The sequence below is a fragment of the Giraffa tippelskirchi genome, chromosome 3 (genome assembly GCF_054371585.1).
Source record: "Giraffa tippelskirchi isolate mGirTip1 chromosome 3, T2T-mGirTip1v1.2.pri, whole genome shotgun sequence".
Taxonomy (NCBI): domain Eukaryota; kingdom Metazoa; phylum Chordata; class Mammalia; order Artiodactyla; family Giraffidae; genus Giraffa; species Giraffa tippelskirchi.
The window spans coordinates 152130907-152150744 of record NC_137277.1 but is presented as its reverse complement, the minus strand read 5'-3'; the positions used below and the strand labels follow the sequence as shown (position 1 = coordinate 152150744).

At 37.7% G+C, this 19838-nt stretch overlaps 1 protein-coding gene across 14 annotated transcripts in view; it reads right to left on the bottom strand.

Moving 5' to 3' along the window:
* PARD3B (par-3 family cell polarity regulator beta) overlaps positions 1-19838 on the bottom strand; it is a 1110743-nt gene that overhangs the window by 106055 nt on the left and 984850 nt on the right. For all 14 annotated transcript variants that reach the window (XR_014078966.1, XR_014078967.1, XM_081577736.1 and 11 more), the window contains one exon: positions 5232-5364. Coding sequence is in view for 12 of the 14 variants with exons in the window: in XM_081577736.1 (XP_081433862.1) it covers positions 5232-5364 (133 nt within the window). In the remaining 2 variants the exon portion in view is untranslated. The remainder of the gene's footprint in view (positions 1-5231; positions 5365-19838) is intronic.

Genomic DNA, 19838 nt, shown 5'->3' with positions numbered 1-19838 from the left:
TTCTTACCCAGGGAAAATGAGTTACTTTTTATCCTTTCAAAGCATTTTATTGCCTCTTTCTAAGGCAAATTCCTAGGTCTTGGGTGAATCAAAATGTCACTTGCTTATCTGAACAAACAGCCAATGGTCTGTTTATTTTTCATGAAAAACTCAGTGAAGCCAGCTGCGTTCTTGGGGTAGCTCAAAGATACTGAACCAGTAGACAAAAAGAAATCTTCTTTTTACCTAGCCAACAACGGCAGCGATTTTAAGAATGATAATAGAGTCATCTTTTCTAATGATAAACTTGAAAATATATGAAGGGAAAAGTCTTTATCTCTCTTTTCTTGATAACCTAAGAAGATAAAGTTTATATCATTATAAAAACTAGGAATTATAGTAGACAACTCTTAATTGTGCCCGACGTCCATTTTTCCCTCATGACAGCAGCTTGATTTTCTTTCAGGGACTACTTCTTCACTTATACTCATTCATCGAATTTATGTAGGTCTGTTTCTACTTTCTGGTTCCAGGAGTGGCCTTGTGATGTAATTCTGACCAGTAAGAGTACTGCATCTTTCTGGCCATGGGAGCTCAGGAGTGGACATGTGACCTAGGCTGAGTCAACAAGCCATCGAGGACTGTATTGAACATCAGTTCTAGGAATTTCTGGATATATTGGGGATGGGACAATCTCTTTCTATAGAGTTTCTGGGTTGAGGCTGCTGATGGCTGTTTTACCCTTGACAGTGGTCCTGACAGAGAGAAGCACAAAAGTTATTCTCCTAATATCGAGCTCCTAATGGCCTGTGGGAAGGAGTAGGACCCAGCTTTGACTGAAGTCAGGTACACCTATGGACCTTAAAGTTATGTAAGCCAACAAAGTTTCTGTTTTTGCTTAGGCCAGTTTGTTAGGTTTCTGTTGCAACTTAACAGCCACTGACTAATCCATAATTGTTTTTTAATGTCCCTAGTTTTTAACAGATGCCCTCCAGGAGAAATAGAAGGAAAAACATAACAAGTCTCAGCTCTGGTATTGGACTGCTAGACAGCAGGAATCCATCTCTCTTATCCCTTATGTTTAGAACATGACCTTCTGATGGGTCTTGTACTTGTGTGGCTGTTACACATTCCATCTTAAATCTGTTCCTAAGACAGCTAGCACAGTCTTAGCATCTTGATTTCCCTTTCCTCTGACTACAGGATTCACCAGATGTGTCCCTCACTGTTAAGACAGCTGCCAAGTATGTTCCTTTGAGTTGGTTTCTAAATCATCTTCATATTAGAAGAAACAAATCTCTCAGAATGTTTTTTATTTCTTCACCCAACCATCTCTGTTCCAACCATGACCTATGTGAGCTAATCCCCTTTGCCAAAACACATAGTGCTATGTCTTTGACAATGGAAACCAGCCTCCCTCCCTCCCACCCTTTCATAGGTAAATAGTCTTCCAATTAAGCCAAAGAATTAAAAAGAGGAAAGGGATATAATATATACCATGTAACTCTTGAAAAAAGATAGTAATAATGGTACTAAAATATTTAGAAAACTCTAGAACCATCCCGTTTCTAAAGTTACTTACAGAATATTCACGCTGCTGTTAAATAAGCAGATAATCTGCTAATAATAGTAATTTTTAAAAGCCCAACAACAATAAACCATAGCCTGTGGCCAGATGACTGTGACAGTCTTTACAAGTTTTACAGAACATAAAATGCCAGCAGATATCAGGTATTATGTTATTATGTTTTCTTTTGGCAGATACGAACACTTCTCAGCTAGCCTATCTGGCTCACTTAATTGGGCCTATAAAAACTCGCCAGGCATCTCACTCACAGCCATTGAATTTCCCTCTACTTGTTCTTTACAGCTTTTCAGAGCCTAGATGGGAACACAGATACAAAACAGACTTGCTGAAAAGATTTTTTAAGGTCTCATGTCCATATTTACAAACCTTGCAATCTGTGTGTATTCATTTATTTTAACACAAATGAAGTGAATAAATCAGGAGCTCCCTTGGGAAAAAGAAAAACCTGTGTGTTTGAGGAGAAAAGAACAAAATATAGGACTGAGGCAACTTCCAAATGCTCTCTATTGCTTTCCCAGCACCCGTCACACACACCCTGCTTTCAACAGAATTAACTGCTTTCTCTGCACTCATTTAGAAGATAGTATCACTCTACACGAGAGCATTTCTCACGTAGATTAATGTCCTTTTTCTTGGTTTTGGCTTAGATGTCTGTATTCCTGGCTAGACTGTGAGTTCCTCCAACACAGAGAAAATACACTTTTGTTTACCAGTACTGGGCCTACACTAAGACTGAGACAATGTTGGTTAAAATTGAATAGGAGACATAGAAAAAGGAAAAGGAAAAGAGAGAGGTGTGAGAGCAAGGGAGAACCCAAGAGAGCAGTAAGAGAAATCCTTGGCTCTGGGCCGCTGAGCAGGTGTAACATTGGTAGAAAACTACCCACAAGATGGTTGGGAAGATTCAGAAAGTCAGAGGGGGGACCAAAGCAAGAAGTGTAGTCCCACTGATACAAATACATTTAAAAAATATCAAGGAGCAGCCTTTCTTAAAAGCGTGCTCCAAAATTTCTCAAGGATTTTCTTTCAAGTTTCTAATAAACAACCTGCACAATTCTGGACATTTCTTGTTTAGAAATGGACAGTTATATCATGACACCTGGTGAAAATTGATTGCAAACTGCATTCTAATTTCAGAGATGTGAAAAAACATAAAACCACCAAAAATATGAATAGAACCTAATAATCTCTTTTCAGTGATTCATAGATCCTAATACTCTTTCCATGATTGTTTTAATCATTTTGGCTTTGAAAACTTTTGTGAGCATTCTTTCATTCTTTTTGGCCTATCTTAAAAGTAATTATTAGGTAACTTATTCTTCTAATTTTTTTCTCAATAGATCCAAAGTTCCCCAGTATAGTGTGACTCTTGGGAGTTTCTCTCAGACCTCTCGATCTGAGGTATTGGGAGCTAGAGGAATTCTGAGTCCATGAAAATATTTTTTGATGATGCTGGTCCATGTAATGATTTTGTTAGAGAAGTTGAACTACTTCAGTATTTACTGAAGAAACTGAAATCAATGTCCTATTTTTAAAGACTTATGGGTCAGAAAGCCTAATAGAGAAGCATCTAGGAGCCCTCTCTTGGACTCCATCCCTCCTGTTCATAGACTGTTTTTCAGTTTTTAACAGGCACCCTTGGTGATGCTGAAGACCAGCCAATCTAGGAACCAGTCTCATAAAACCTGTCTTGTTGGGTCTGGCTGACTGGCAGAAATGAAAGACTAAATTTCTAAACATGCTTTCCTGGATCTCTCAAAAAGTAGCAAGACAACGCTGTGATTTCTCAGGTCCATGTTGGACAATAGATAATAGTGTTTTTCCTTGGCTTGTGGAAAGGACAGGAAAGGATGCTGATATTCTAACCCCTGGTTTGGAATATCACAGCCAATCATAAAAGGGCCGCTCAGCTTTTATGACAGTGCATTTCCCAAGAATCCTTTTGGGAAGCCATAGTCCCTAGTTGTTTGGGAAATGTAAAATCAGTCATTTCTGGCAAAGCTCAACACACCTGATCATGGGAAACACAAATTAGAGAGATTCTCTTTCACTCACTAGATTGTTCATCTGGTTACACATTTGCCTGGCACAGAAACAGAATCAAATAGGGAGGACCTGAGTGCGTAGTCATCCAGCTCAGGTTTGGTAAAGATCAGAGGAAACTTTAAGTCTCACGACTGTTAACAATTTTCATCCTTTCAACTTGATGTAAGGAGATCATACAAAATAAGGTCTGCTTATCTATTGTGAAATTATTTATCTTATTTTGCTCATAGGAATTCATGTTGGTTTTGAGAAGAAAGACTTTTCAATGCATTGGACATGGAGTTCTGCTTTGGTTCTGGTGGAAACAACTTCCCTTTATCATCTGTTTGATTGTGAGAGGACAGTCTTATGTATAGAGTCTTCCATCAAAGTCAGTAAGTCAGTCTTGATTAAGGCTGAAATGAGGTGAATTGTTATAGATTGTTATTCTATGAAAATCTTTTGCTTCTGTTACTGAGAGTCTAAAGGACTAGTTGCTCCATCACAGTCGATGCTATTTTGCTTAATCCTAACATCGGTAATAAAATCAATAAATAGTTGTTTCTTCTGATCTGTAGTCACAGGATGCTTATCTCTGGAAAAGACTGAAGCCATTTGCTTGGTGATCGCTAATCCATACCGTATACTTCTGATAAGTGTTTTTAAACTCTGCCATACAAGGCAGAATCTATTGGGCTAAGAAATGTCAGTTGCTGTGCACAACAGTCATAGATGCTGAAACTTCAGCTCAGTGGTTGAACTCTACTCTCACAACCCTGACCTCATGAACACAAATGTGGGTGTGAAAATCAAGAAAGGAAACTTTCCTTTAGAAGATCAGTCCTTCAAAAGAGATGCTGTGGTCACCAGGGATAAGACAGGTCCTATGTGGTTCTCAAAACAGCACTAAAAACTGTAGAAAAAGGCAGTAATCATCAAAGAGGACGAGAGAGAGCTTGCCTTCTTGAAAAAGACAACAGAATGAATTAGGCCATTTTGAAAAAACCAAGAAAAATGTTTCTTTAGAGGTCACAATATTCTTTTGTCTTCATGAATGTGGAATGATTTGATAGAGAACCCTCTAATAAAAAACTGCCCTTGTCTCAAAATAAAATGATTTTAGTGTACTGGTAAGATTAGCAAAATGTAAAGTGTTCAAATGCAATATACTAACACTTGATATCTTTGAATGGATATCTTTCAGACCTTTCTGAAATTTACTTCTAATAATTGTTTTCCAAAGGAGAGATGGCTTATGTTGCATGGTCTGTTAATGCTTGACCAGATGTCTGAGACTCAAGAGATGGAAGGTAAGGATTAAGGCTCAGTAGATAATGACCAAGATTCCTTGCCCTTTTTAAAATAGCTAACATCTGCTCCATCCAAACAAGCAGGCATACAAGTCCAAGAGGGAGTAAATATGAAAGCAATTAAAATGAACTACTGTGCATTAGTGTGATTTGATTTATAGAAACAACTTCTGTAGGAGAAAATGGGCTGTGGTTTAGGTAATGTTCATATCCATGAAACCCAAGTAACCTAAATATACATTGATATGTATAGGACATTCCTATCCATGTTCTTCTGCTCTTAACTATGTCAGTAAAGATGAGTGCAATGAATTCAGGCATAGACTTACCCAGTGAAGGTCATAGTCAGGTCTTGCTCTTCCTTCGTCATCCTCATATAAAGTGAAACCTTCTCTCCGAGCCTGATAATACTCTTTCCGCAACTTCTGGATGCGGTCAGCACTTCCGCTCATGGACCGGCCACTGCAGGACATAATCAGACAAGCAGTCACATGGTGAACAACATCCTAGAAACTTGCTTCTTGATATTTTTTATTTTGTTCAAGCATCTGACATTCAAATTTGGAAGATTCAGTAATATTGTGCAAACATGCTAGGAAAACTTTGAAATTCCCGGTAACAAAAATAAATAAAAAGTACTCTTTATGAGCGTATATTTAGATCTAACTTGGGATTAATAAGTGCCTTTTGAGTGAGAACTTAAGGTCCTGACCTAGAGCAATTAAAAGAGCCATCACATTTCCTTAAAATTGCATGTACAGAGTTTGGTTAATTTGTTATGTAGTATCTCATTTTCTTACATAAATGTTGCCTATTTGAGACCAGCTGTTTGACCTGAAGCTTGAATGTGATGCAGAGTGGCATAGCATGTTCAGTTCAATGACATTCGTGAATTTTTGGAGTGGGGCTGGGGTACATGTATTATATGGGTATAGGCAGGACACGGAGAAAGAAAAGAAAGTGGAAGTCTTGCCAAGAAGTAAAAAGAAAAACAGAAAGCTGGTCATAGTAGAACATGCCATCTTGGTTGCATGTCCAAGGTTTTCTTCTCTTCTTAGCTATTTCTTCCTCTCAGGAATTAAAGCTTCTCCAGTAACTTATCCATTCAGCCCCAGAGTGGTCAGCCAGTGGCTCCCTTTTAGCTTAGATCTGTCACCATCATTTCAACAGAATCAACATTATGTGATACAATCAGGGCTAGGAAGCAAGAGGAAGATACTAGACAGATCTCTACAGCTGATCAACTTCTCTAATTGATCTGAGGCATAACTGAGTGCCCTATTGTGCCAGACCTTATGTTAAGACCTTGAGATCTTAAACACTTTCACAGAACTTGTTCACAAAAAACACGCAGTCTGGGAGTTAGGGAACTGAAAGGGATATGGAAGACTACAATCCACTGTGAATGATGCTACAGGTCTGCACAGGGGTTGAGGGAACATGGATTGCTTAAACTTTAACAGGGTGAGAACAGAGCCATGGAAGGAGATCACAGAAGGCCCCAAAGAGGAGGTGACATCTTAGCTGAATCCTGAAAGATGCATAGGTGCTCAACAACTGGACAAGTGTGATGAGAAAATTCAAGGCAGAGGGAAGGACAATGCAAAGAACAGAAATGAGAAAGCATGTTACTTTGGGGGAATGCAGGGAAGTCAGTTTGGCAAGCAGTGGTCCTCAACTTCTTTTGTCCTGCCTCATAGACATAGTAGCTGACATACGCTCCCTTCCCCCTCTCATTTGGGAAGCAGATTATAATAAAAGAGAGTTTTGGTCCTTTAGGGATATTTTGAATTTACTCTAATAAATGACAAAATAGATCATTTTCAAATGTTGTTAACTCAATTTGTAACAATTAACCATAATGATACTCATATTTCATGTGTATGTGAGAATCATGGCTCTAGCATACAAGGTGTAGGGGAGGGAGCTGGGAAGAGAGATAAGTGAGACTGAGAAAAGTAGGGAGGAGCCACACGGAGAAGACCTCTACATGCCAAGATGATCCCCAAGTATTACACTGAGTTTTAAGTTTAAATGAGATATCTAAAAGCAGTAGAAAGAAGTCATCTATTATTTTGTTAAAATATTTAAAAGTTACATTTGAACTATAGAAAGAAAATGGTGAGTAAACATCTTTGGAAGGAAAACATTCTTCCCAAACTACTGATAGATTGTAAGCTAACTGAAAGCAGGACCACGTGTCTCAACATCCTCTGTACAAAATTAGCATGGAGTTCTTGGCTTCCTACCTGCTCTATGGACACCAAGTAATTGATGCGATGCCTTTGATCAAGAAAAGGCAATTTCTTACAGATCATATACCTTAATTTTTCTTCAATATGTATTTTAAAACTCTCTTTAAATAGTTCTGATTTTGTTTCCCTACTATACTTTTCTTGAACAAAAGTATTTCTTGAGAACTTGATAAAGATAACAATAAAAAAAAGTGGAGGGTCTGATACTTTTCTGAATAACAGAAGGCAGGAAAGACAGCAGAGCTCAATTCTGAAGAGCACCCCTCGCTCTTAAGTACTCTGAGTTGCCTACGGGCCTGCATCCACTGTGCAGGCTTCTGCCCATTTCGTGCATGCATGAGCCGCGCTCACACTCACCAGATGAGTTCAATCAACGTGGTGCAAACACAGCATACATAATCTATTAGTTTACCCAAAGAAACCGAAGCATTGAATTCAAGCAGAATGAAGTCATCAGTAATAAAGAAAAAAAAAAAAAAGAAAGAAACTGATAAGGAACTGTTTTAAAAATCCCCATAATTTTCCTACATTTGTGGGAAAAAATAATCACACTCAGACCGTAAACTATTCTTCCATATGCGTAAAAATAAATAAATTTTAAAATATGGGTTTGATCAGATTTCAGTTCTCAAATAGAAGGAATGGAGCAAGAATACAAAATCAGCTGTTTATGATTCAGAAAATCCCCTATGGCTGACAGGAACATGACTATTTACCCAGAGAAGAAATCTGGCCACAGAGAAAAACAGGAAAAAGTCTAGAAATTCATGGACCATCTAAGTGCAAAACATTCTCCCTTGTGTGAATATTTTAAAGAAGCTCCGGGACACTGTGCAAACCTTCAGGATAAGCAGGGACTACATTGCAATATTCTTTTTCCTTCTCTGTCCCTCACTCGACTTTGAGTAACTAGACCAGACTTTTTCCCAGGTAGTTGGTTTATTTAATAAAATGAGGAATAGTAAATTCTGATTTTATCTTTCAGCTCTTCTCTGCAGATAACACACACAAGTTTACCATCAAATCAATAAAAATGATATGCACAGCTATTGTACCCAAAGCAGTTAATTGATTCCATTTTGTGTTGAAGAGGTAGAAATCTGAGGAACATAAAAATGCCTTTGTCATAAGAGAAGCAGTAATCGTAATAATTATAATTTATGGGACATTGTATAGAAAATATATTGATACAGACTTTCACTTACTATCAATTCTGCTCAGAGCACACATCATTAATCAATTATAGCATTCCTTCTCCATAATCCTAGATGTGGTCTTAGAATCTTTCTTAACCCAGAACTTCAGAAAGCTATTACCATCTATAGGAGCTGGCACTTGAGTTGAGTTATATAGTTGTGTTAACAGGTGCTGTAAATATTTCAAAATCACAGAAGAATAAAGATAACTTTTATGGTTCTGCTCCATAGACATGAGAAATTTGAGGCTCATGACTAATAGATATATAAGGTCTGACTTTAAAGAAGGTTCTTTCCACCATTGCTTACTACCTTCCAACCTGTATCTCCTCCTTCATCTAATTAGTATCTTAAAGACTGGGTCCTCTAACAACATATTGGACCAGAATTAAAGTTAAGCCTAGCTTTGAGGACTTACATTCTGAGGACTCTTTTCCCTCCTCTATTTACATGTTAACTTCTATTTTCCTGGCTTTATGGAACTCAGTAGTAGAGATTCTAAGAATTTTGTCTGATAGCTTCAGAAGCGACATCAGCTTATGATATAACTCACCTACTCTTGCAACCATATAAAATCTGGCAAAGTATCAGTAATCCCATCTCCAGGTTGCTAGTTAGAAAATTTAGGCTTGCTGTATTATTTGTTCACTGGATAAGGTAGAAGTTAGTCAGTCATTCTTACCAAAAAGTTCCTATTCTAGCTATACACATATGTAGGTGATCAATGCCACTCCTGCACTTTCAATGTGCTGAAATTTTATTTTAAATTAACTCAAGCGGTATAACAAAACAGATTTATATTGTAGTGATTTCTTGTAAATTATGTTGCCTACGTCTTTAAAAGCAGATTTATAGTAAAACAGGCTTTTCTTATAACACTTTAAATCTGGACAGGGTTTTAAAGTTGCAATGAAATTCAGAAACCATGTCATTTTCTTCATTGTCACCTATAGTAATATATTCCCAAATGCAATACACATCACAGTAAGGTATTATCTGCTCCATTGGAATCTAACCTTATTCTTCCTAGTTCATAATTACCTCAATTGAAAAACATTTTAAAATGAGTGTTCATTTGTGCATGCCCTAGTCTCCTCCCCTTACTACAACACGCTGGAGAAAAGTAACATTTATTAAGCTCCTTAAATATAATATTTATGCTTTACACACTTCATCTCATTTTATCCCCAATCAAATTTGTGAGGATGACATTGACATTTCACAGATGAGTACACTGAGGCTCAAATAAGTAGCGCAGTTGGTGAATGGTGGACCAGGGAATGTGTGACTCCAAAGCCAGTGTTATTTTGACCATACCTTATTGCCTCATGAGAAAGGCATTAAAACGCAGCAGGCATATTGTAGCAGCCATTCACAGGCATTTCAACGCAGAGGGAAGTTTGCAGAGCACATTTATAGCCATACCTTTTGATATTCTTTTATTTGCACAGATCTTTGCAATAAAAATAGAAATTGAAGCAGCTAAAGTAATAGAATACATGCAATGAAGTCTGTATTCATTAAAGAATGATGCTGGAGCAACTGCAGATGGAGATTTCTGGGTAATTAACATTACATCTCTAACAGGCTTATGTGGGAAACTGGTATAAAACTGAATAGGGTGCAAAAGAGACTCAACATATGACAAAGATCCCACATGAAAGAGAAAGAAACTCTGGATCAGAACCAGGGCTGACAAACAGCCAGGGCTGCTGCTGGTAACATTCACCACCGGCTGAACGAGAGGGGGCCGAATGAGAGGGAGTTGGTCACAGCCAGCGAACCACTGTCTGAGTTGTGAATTCATCTGTTGAGACTTTGTGTGTATGTCTAAGCAGGCATACAAGTAAATACAGCACCCCAACTATGATTAAAATATACACAGTTAATTCCAAAGAGTGGTGTCATTTTCAGATAGCCTCAAGTCATGTAGCTCTTCATTGTCAAGGAGAGGTGTCTACCTTTGGTCATTAGGTACCAGCCTGGGGTCCAGATTCAGTGATGCAGTTAAGAACAGTCTCTATAGAATGGAACCTTAACAGGAATATTTCTACCTGGGTGAGCTAACCCTTACAAATTCACTGAATAAAACTGTTGGCATTAGATGTATGCATGTCAACAATAATCAGTAGAATAAGGGTTGTTTTTAAGTTTTGGATTTGATTATTCACTTTTTTTATGATGTTACTGTAAAAATGTTATTGTGAATGGAAAAGTCTCTGATTCTGGGCAAGACTGAAGGTAGGATAAGAAGTGGGGCATCAGAGGATGACATGGTTGGATGGATCATCGACTCAATGGACATGAGTCTGAGCAAACTTTGGGAGATAGTGAAGGACAGGGAAGCCTGGTATGCTGCTGTCCACGGGGTCACAAAGAGTACGGCATGACTGAGTAACTGAACAACAATAAAATATTTAAATTAAGTAAACATGGTGTTCATCTTTCTATATTCACAAAAGTGTGAAGTTTTAAAGGTTTTCTCAAAAAGATTTTCTCCTTTTGAAAGATACGGAGTGATGCCAGTATGCTATTCTTTTCCCGTTTTTTTTTTTCTCTAATGGGAAGGATTGTTTGTTTTATCTTTTTGCATTTAAGGACCTAAAGAATCAATATAGTCTAAAACCTCAAATATAGCAGTACCACAGTTCTGAGAAACCAGGGCATACTTTTTTTCAAAGTGGGAACAGAGCTCTCAAAATACCTGAGATTCTGTGGTATTCACACTCTTGATAACATGAATATAATGAAATCTAACTATCTATATGCAGTCTTCCCTTACTAATTATACTTCAAATCCCAGACGATGTTCTGTAAAAGAATATTCAGATGAAGACAGTCATAGACACAACTGTAACTGATTTTCTGTTGGTGGTAAAGATTTCTGTCAAATAAAAAATTTGAGAGATTCTTATAAATGTACTCAGGATCATTAATTCAAAAGCATTTTGAAGATTTATAGAAACTATAGCCCAATAGCACTAACACTCTACAGATTTAACATTCCATAACGCAAATACATTTATATAGTGTGCTCATATGTGCTAAATGAGATTTAATAATAAATAATGGCTTTTAATGGGGCTTGATTCTATAAACTGGATGTGGAACAACAGACTGGTTCCAAATAGGAAAAGGAGTACATCAAGGCTGTATATTGTCACCCTGCTTATTTAACTTATATGCAGAGTACGTCATGAGAAACGCTGGGCTGGAAGAAGCACAAGCTGGAATCAAGATTGCCGGGAGAAATATCAATTACCTCAGATATGCAGATGACACAACACCCTTATGGCAGAAAGTGAAGAAGAACTGAAGAGCCTCTTGATGAAAGTGAAAGAGGGGAGTGAAAAAGTTAGCTTAAAGCTCAACATTCAGAAAACTAAGATCATGGCATCTGGTCCCATCACTTCATGGCAAATGGATGGGGAGACAGTGGAAACAGTGGCTGACTTTATTTTTCTGGGCTCCAAAATCACCGCAGATGGTGATTACAGCCATGAAATTAAAAGACGCTTGCTCCTTGGAAGGAAAGTTATGACCAACCTAGACAGCATATTAAAAAGCAGAGACATTACTTTGCGAACAAAGATCCATCTAGTCAAGGCTATGGTTTTTCCAGTGGTCACGTATGGATGTGAGAGTTGGACTATAAAGAAGGTTGAGTGTTGAAGAATTGATGCTTTTGAACTGTGGTGTTGGAGAAGACTCTTGAGAGTCCCTTGGACTGCAAGGAGATCTAACCAGTCCATCCTAAAGGAGATCAGTCCTGGGTGTTCATTGGAAGGACTGATTTTGAAGCGGAAACTCCAAACCTTTGGCCACCTGATGCAAAGAGCTGATTCATTTGAAAAGACCCTGATGCTGGGAAAGATTGAGGGCAGGAGAAGAAGGGGACGACAGAGGATGAGATGGTTGGATGGCATCACTGACTCAATGGACATGGGTTTGGGTGGACTCCAGGAGTTGGTGATGGACAGGGAGGCCTGGCGTGCTTCGGTTCATGGGGTCGCAAAGAGTTGGACAAGACTGAGTGACTGAACTGAACTGAATTGAATTCTATAAAATTCTTTAAATGGTATTTTCATACTGGACAGCTCTGAAAATTATCCAGTGTGACTATTCAGTGAAAATTATAATTATGTAAATTATCTTCTCCTTTTTCCTAATTTTGTACAAAGAATATTTATTTTTTTCCAAAGGTATATTGAAAAATAAGATTTTTTGTGGTTTAGTCCAGTGAAATTTTGGAACATATAACTGATTAGCCATGAACAACACTTGGGAATTTTTCTAATTTCTTTCCCAATGTATCACCACTATGATGGTGACCCCCTCTTTCCAATTATTTTTGATTAAAATAATTTCCCCAAATAATAAGACTATGACTTTCTTCATATGGACATTTAATATCTATCATATTTTAGTTATTTTTTAATTAAAACAATTAGTTTGCTTACAATGACTCCCTATGAATTCCTATACTAAGACTATGAGTTTATAGAAAGAGTATATACAGTGACAGATGAAACAAATTTTTCACGTTTAGAATCTCTCTTTATTTCTAGAACTACTTTTGCCACTGACATTATACTTCTTACTAGTAGGTAAAGAAACAATGCTTATTAGATATCTTAAGAGATGATATGGCAGAAACTGAGGGGAAAAAAGCTACATTCTATGCTAATACATTACTTTGAAAAGCGTGTATTTGTATAAATTTCTAAGTGTTCAACACAATTACTCTTTATGTCAGGCTACTGTGAGGAAGCTAAAAAACTGGTCCAGAGAGGTCGACATGTAAGTTAGGGTCATAAGGAAGGACGAACCCCACAAAGCACAACTATGTATTTATTAGCTCAGCCTACAATTCTGAATGTGGTTCTTCCCTGAGCCATCCTGAGCTGCCAGTGGCATTTTGACCCAGACAACATAATCTGACAGTGTGACTTGGCTTACCTGGGCTCCTGACTTTGCCATGGCAACCTGAGTCTGACCTTTTGCCTTTCTCCACATGTTTCCTGCTTTAAGCATCTGCCCCCTTTGAGATCCTTATCTTGGTATTTCCAGCCCTAGCTCAGTCAACTGACCCTCTGACTCTTATAGCTGGAAGATTTGTCCTGGAAATCTTAACCCTGGAATGGACTTTGACCCCAGTGAATCAAGTCTTAGAGGGAAAAAGAAGGTCCCCCTTCCCCTGACACTTTTGATTGTATAACGGCAAGCATTTCCACTCATACCATGGCCGTCATTTACCACTGAAAGGTAATCTCACTGATGCATGAAGGGCAACTTTCTCCCATGTGATTGATTGCTGTGATGGAGATTCTCACCAGATCAATGTCATCTCCTCTTCTGATAAAAAGGCTTTGCTCTACCTTTGCTCTTTATCACTTGAGACAATGCGAGGCGATTCCCTAATCAGAACATTCTGCTTCTCTGTCTCCACTTCCAGAGAAGGTGGAAATTTCTTAGGAGTGACACTGACAGTGTTATTCACAATTCAACAACACACGAGTTATTATTCATGGCTTCAACTCACCATTATAAGCCTGTAACACATAATTGCATTATTCTAATACTGTGCACTGACCTCCTGGCTGTGTTCAAATTTCAGAAGCTAGTTTTGCCATTAGTCATAAAATATCCATTTGAGTTATTCATATTTTGAATAGTATTCTAATATATTTCCTCCAACACAGTACAGTATTTTTGAGCCTTAAGTAATTTACACAAATATTGGGCACATTCAAAGTTTCTTATAAGCATATGATACATACTGTCTTGAGACATTGTGCCAATTTTATTAACAATGCAAAGTATGTGGGGGTCACCAAAAGAATTTATCAAGTGTTTCACATGGTAATTTTTGTTTCTTAAAGGAGGATTTTAAAATATAGTTGAAAAGTTCACACTGGCTGGCAGCAAAATTAGCCCTTCATTTCTATTCTACATCTTTGCTAACCGAGCATACATAGACGCAAAGAAAAATAGATTTAGACCAATGTGAAACTGTGCATTCACTGTGTTTTCTGTTAAAGATGATAAACAAATCCTGTAATTCATGTTACAGCTGTTCTTATATGGCTGAAGCATAGCAACACTGCATCACAACCGCCTTTAAGTGATGCTTCAATATTTGAGCTTAGACAAAGATGGGGGCTTGGGGGAAAAATAGCAATTTAAGTAGTGACAGTGTTCCCATTGGGCATTCCATGTAATGAGTATAGGCCCCTGGACAGGAACTGAGTCAGTTTCCCTTGGTTGGGGCAATTCCTAAGTGCCTCTCATAATATAGGCTTTACACTGTATTAAACATGATCCCAGTGTTTCAAGGTATGAGTACTTCTACAACATGGCCACTGAAATGCAAACCAGCTACTTCAGCTGGTGCTCAAAGAAGGGAATGACCAGTTGATGCTGTGCTAAAAGAATGAAAAGAACAAGTGTTGTGTGGGTTTAGTGAGAGATCATTGGTAGGTCCTGCAAGCACACATACTCAGTCACTCAACTGTGTCCGACTCTTTGCTACCCCATGGACTTCAGCCCACCAGGCTCCTCTGTCCATGGCATTTTTCATGCAAGAATACTGGAGTGGGTTGCCATTTCCTCCTCTAAGGGATCTTCCCAACCCAGGGGTCGAATCCACATTTCCTGCATCTCCTGTATTGGCAGGAGGATTCTTTACCACTGAGCCACCTGGGTTATAGCATCCCCCTAAAGTGTTTTTCAAGGTAAATTCTGACTGTACACAACTTTTGCCTCACATGATGCTTCAGAAACTTAACCTTAAGACATGATTCCACTTGGAACATTATAAGTTTTCTCAAAGAGTTTTTGAGCAAAATAAAATAAAATAAAATGAGCAAAATAAAATGAGCAAAATAGGGACAAAAAGATAAATGGAGACTCCACAGAAATACAAAGGATCATAAGAGACTACTACCAACAGCTATATGCCAATAAAATGGACAACTTGGAAGAAATGGACAAATTCTTAGAAAAGTATAACTTTCCAAAACTGAACCAGGAAGAAATAGAAGATCTTAACAGACCCATCACAAGCATGGAAATCGAAACTGTAATCAGAAATCTTCCAGCAAACAAAAGCCCAGGACCAGACGGCTTCACAGCGGAATTCTACCAAAAATTTAGAGAAGAGCTAACACCTATCCTACTCAAACTCTTCCAGAAAATTGAAGAAGATGGTAAACTTCCAAACTCATTCTATGAGGCCACCATCACCCTAATTCCAAAACCAGACAAAGATGTCACAAAAAAGGAAAACTACAGGCCAATATCACTGATGAACATAGATGCAAAAATCCTTAATAAAATTCTAGCAAACAGAATCCAACATCATATTAAAAAGATCATACATCATGACCAAGTGGGCTTTATCCCAGGAATGCAAGGTTTTTTTAACATCCGCAAATCAATCAATGTAATACACCACATTAACAAATTGAAAGAAAAAAACCATATGGTTATCTCAATAGATGCAGAAAAAGCCTTTGACAAAATTCAGCATCCATTTATGATAAAAACCCTCCAGAAAGCAGGAATAGAAGGAACATATCTCAACATAATAAAAGCTATATATGACAAACCCACAGCAAACATTATCCTCAATGGTGAAAAATTGAAAGCATTTCCCCTAAAGTCAGGAACAAGGCAAGGATGCCCACTCTCACCACTACTATTCAACATAGTTTTGGAAGTTTTGGCCACAGCAATCAGAGCTGAAAAAGAAATAAAAGGAATACAGATAGGAAAAGAAGAAGTAAAACTCTCACTGTTTGCAGATGACATGATCCTCTACATAGAAAACCTTAAAGACTCTACTAGAAAATTACTAGAGTTGATCAATGAATATAGTAAAGTTGCAGGATATAAAATTAACACACAGAAATCCCTTGCATTCCTATACTCCAATAATGAGAAAACAGAAAGAGAAATTAAGGAAACAATACCATTCACCATTGCAACAAAAAGAATAAAATACTTAGGAATATATCTACCTAAAGAAACAAAAGACTTATATATAGAAAACTATAAAACACTGATGAAAGAAATCAAACAGGACACAAACAGATGGAGAAATATACCGTGTTCATGGATTGGAAGAATTAATATAGTGAAAATGAGTATACTACCCAAAGCAATCTATAGATTCAATGCAATCCCTATCAAGCTACCAATGGTATTTTTCACAGAACTAGAACAAATCATCTCACAATTTGTATGGAAATATAAGAAACCTCGAATAGCCAAAGCAATCTTGAGGAAGAAGAATGGAACTGGAGGAATCAACCTGCCTGACTTCAGGCTCTACTACAAAGCCACAGTCATCAAGACAGTATGGTACTGGCACAAAGATAGAAATATAGATCAATGAAACAAAATAGAAAGCCCAGAGATAAACCCACGCACATATGGACACCTTATCTTCGACAAAGGAGGCAAGAATATACAATGGAGAAAAGACAATCTCTTTAACAAGTGGTGCTGGGAAAACTGGTCAACCACTTGTAAAAGAATGAAACTAGAACACTTCCTAACACCGTACACAAAAATAAACTCAAAATGGATTAAAGATCTAAACGTAAGACCAGAAACTATAAAACTCCTAGAGGAAAACATAGGCAAAACACTCTCTGACATAAATCACAGCAGGATCCTCCATGACCCACCTCCCAGAATATTGGAAATAAAAGCAAAAATAAACAAATGGGACCTAATTAAAATTAAAAGCTTTTGCACAACAAAGGAAACTATAAGCAAGGTGAAAAGACAGCCTTCAGAATAGGAGAAAATAATAGCAAATGAAGCAACAGACAAACAATTAATCTCAAAAATATACAAGCAACTTCTGCAGCTGAATTCCAGAAAAATAAACGACCCAATCAAAAAATGGGCCAAAGAACTAAACAGACATTTCTCCAAAGAAGACATACAGATGGCTAACAAACACATGAAAAGATGCTCAACATCACTCATTATTAGAGAAATGCAAATCAAAACCTCAATGAGGTATCATTTCACACCAGTCAGAATGGCTGCTATCCAAAAGTCTACAAGCAATAAATGCTGGAGAGGGTGTGGAGAAAAGGGAACCCTCTTACACTGTTGGTGGGAATGCAAACTAGTACAGCCACTATGGAGAACAGTGTGGAGATTCCTTAAAAAACTGGGAATAGAACTGCCATATGACCCAGCAATCCCACTGCTGGGCATATACACCGAGGAAACCAGAATTGGAAGAGACACGTGTACCCCAATGTTCACCGCAGCACTGTTTACAATAGCCAGGACATGGAAGCAACCTAGATGTCCATCAGCAGACGAATGGATAAGGAAGCTGTGGTACATATACACAATGGAATATTACTCAGCCATTAAAAAAAATACATTTGAATCGGTTCTACTGAGATGGATGAAACTGGAGCCCATTATACAGAGTGAAGTAAGCCAGAAAGAAAAACAACAATACAGTATACTAATGCATATATATGGAATTTGAAAGATGGTAACGATAACCCTATATGCGAGTCAGAATAAGAGACACAGATGCATGGAACAATTTTATGGACTCTGAGGGAGAAGGTGAGGGTGGGACGTTCTGGGAGAATAGCATTGAAACATGTATATTATCATATGTGAAACAGAACACCATTCCATGTTCGATGCATGAGACAAGGGCTCAGGGCCGGGGCAATGGGATGACCCAGAGGGATGGGATGGGGAGGGAGGTGGGTGGGGGGTCCAGGAAGGGGAACACATGTAAACCCATGGCTGATTCATGTCAATGTATGGCAAAAACTATTACAATATTGTAAAGTAATTAGCCCCCAACTAAAATAAATAAATTTATTAAAAAAAAAAAGATAAATGGAAGAAACCTACAAAATGTGTATTATTTTGATGATATCATGCACCCATTAATAATATCTTACACACACACACATACACACACCTTCTCAAAGAAGTTCTCACCAACAACTGCAGGACTTGCGAGATAAAATTATTATCCTCTAGGCTTAAATCAAACACAGCTTGAATTTCAGAAATACATATCTGACATTTAGATGTGGATTAAACTTTCAGGGTCAATTCTGGGAAAAATAAGCCTGTGTGGGCTGCAGGCCATAAAACCTTGGGAATTTCCTAGGCCTCCGTGAAATTCCCTCTTCCTCAGAGGAAACATAGAAGCTCTGTCTTCTCCCAAGGGACCAGGGAAGGCCATCAAAGACCACTGATTCCCAACAGCTGGACACCTAGGTCTTTCTTTTACACAATAAGGAAATGAGGTCGAATTGACTACACAACGTAAAGGAAAAAAGGAGACTCTAAATGAGTTAGTGCATGCATGGTGTTTTTTCTTTTTTATTTAAAGGGTTATATCTGTCAAGATAGACTATGTTATCCTGTGCTAATCAAATATTAATAGATTAGCAAAAAAAAAAAAGTCAGTAGATTAAAACAGTAAACTTTTCCTCCCATAAGACTTTTTTTGCCTTGCAGTGGAAAAGGAGGAGGTTGGGAAAATAACATGTGAGAAAGAGAAAAAATACTCGAAAAAAAAAAGGACACGTTTTTCAGTTGGAAGAAGCTAAAGATTTTGATTAGGAACTCAATACTAAATGTTTGTCGAGCCAAAGTGTTCTAAATACATAGGCTATGTAAACTAGTTCTTACCTCCATACCCATTGAAGGGAAGGGATATACAATAAACTGTCCAGACACCCAGAAGCGATGCATGGGCCAGACTTTAATTATCACACATATGATGTTAAATCAAATTATCTCATAAACATAGAATCCTAAATGCAGTGTTCTGATGTGATTAGCATTATTCAGCCCAAGAATTTATTAAGAACATGCTTTGATACTACCTTAATTCCTTTTGTTTCTTCTACACATATTTGCACAAATGCTGAGCTCTCGTTCAGTTTTAAATAGGTTTATAATAATGATCCAATCCAAACAGGTTCTCAACTCCAAAGAGCCACATAAAAAGTTAACATTTACTAGGTCCCAAAGCGTGTCAAATCTAAGACTATCCCACAGCCCTCATTTCCCTGGGTGTAAAGTGAGCACTGGTGACCCTGTAACCTCATGCTGACCTTCTGACATCGGGGATTTACAGGATAGAGACAGTTTATAGCATCATCTCCTAGGGATTGTTTCAGTTGTTTTTAAAAGATGTTTAGACTTCTACAAATCTTTTCTAGGAGAACGGTGACTTTCTCTGTAGAACAGGCTAGACAGTAATAAGCTGGTATCAAACTTAGATCGACTAAATGTTTTCCAAGAACCTTCTGAATGTTTTCAGCTGTGTACATTTATTTATGCTTTTATTTATTTTTAAATATTGCCAGGTCCCAGGCCCTGGTAATGTAAAGGTGATTAAGACCCAGAACTAACTCTCAGAGATTTCAGTCTTATGGAGGGAGATGGAAATATAAATAAATAATTGCCGGGC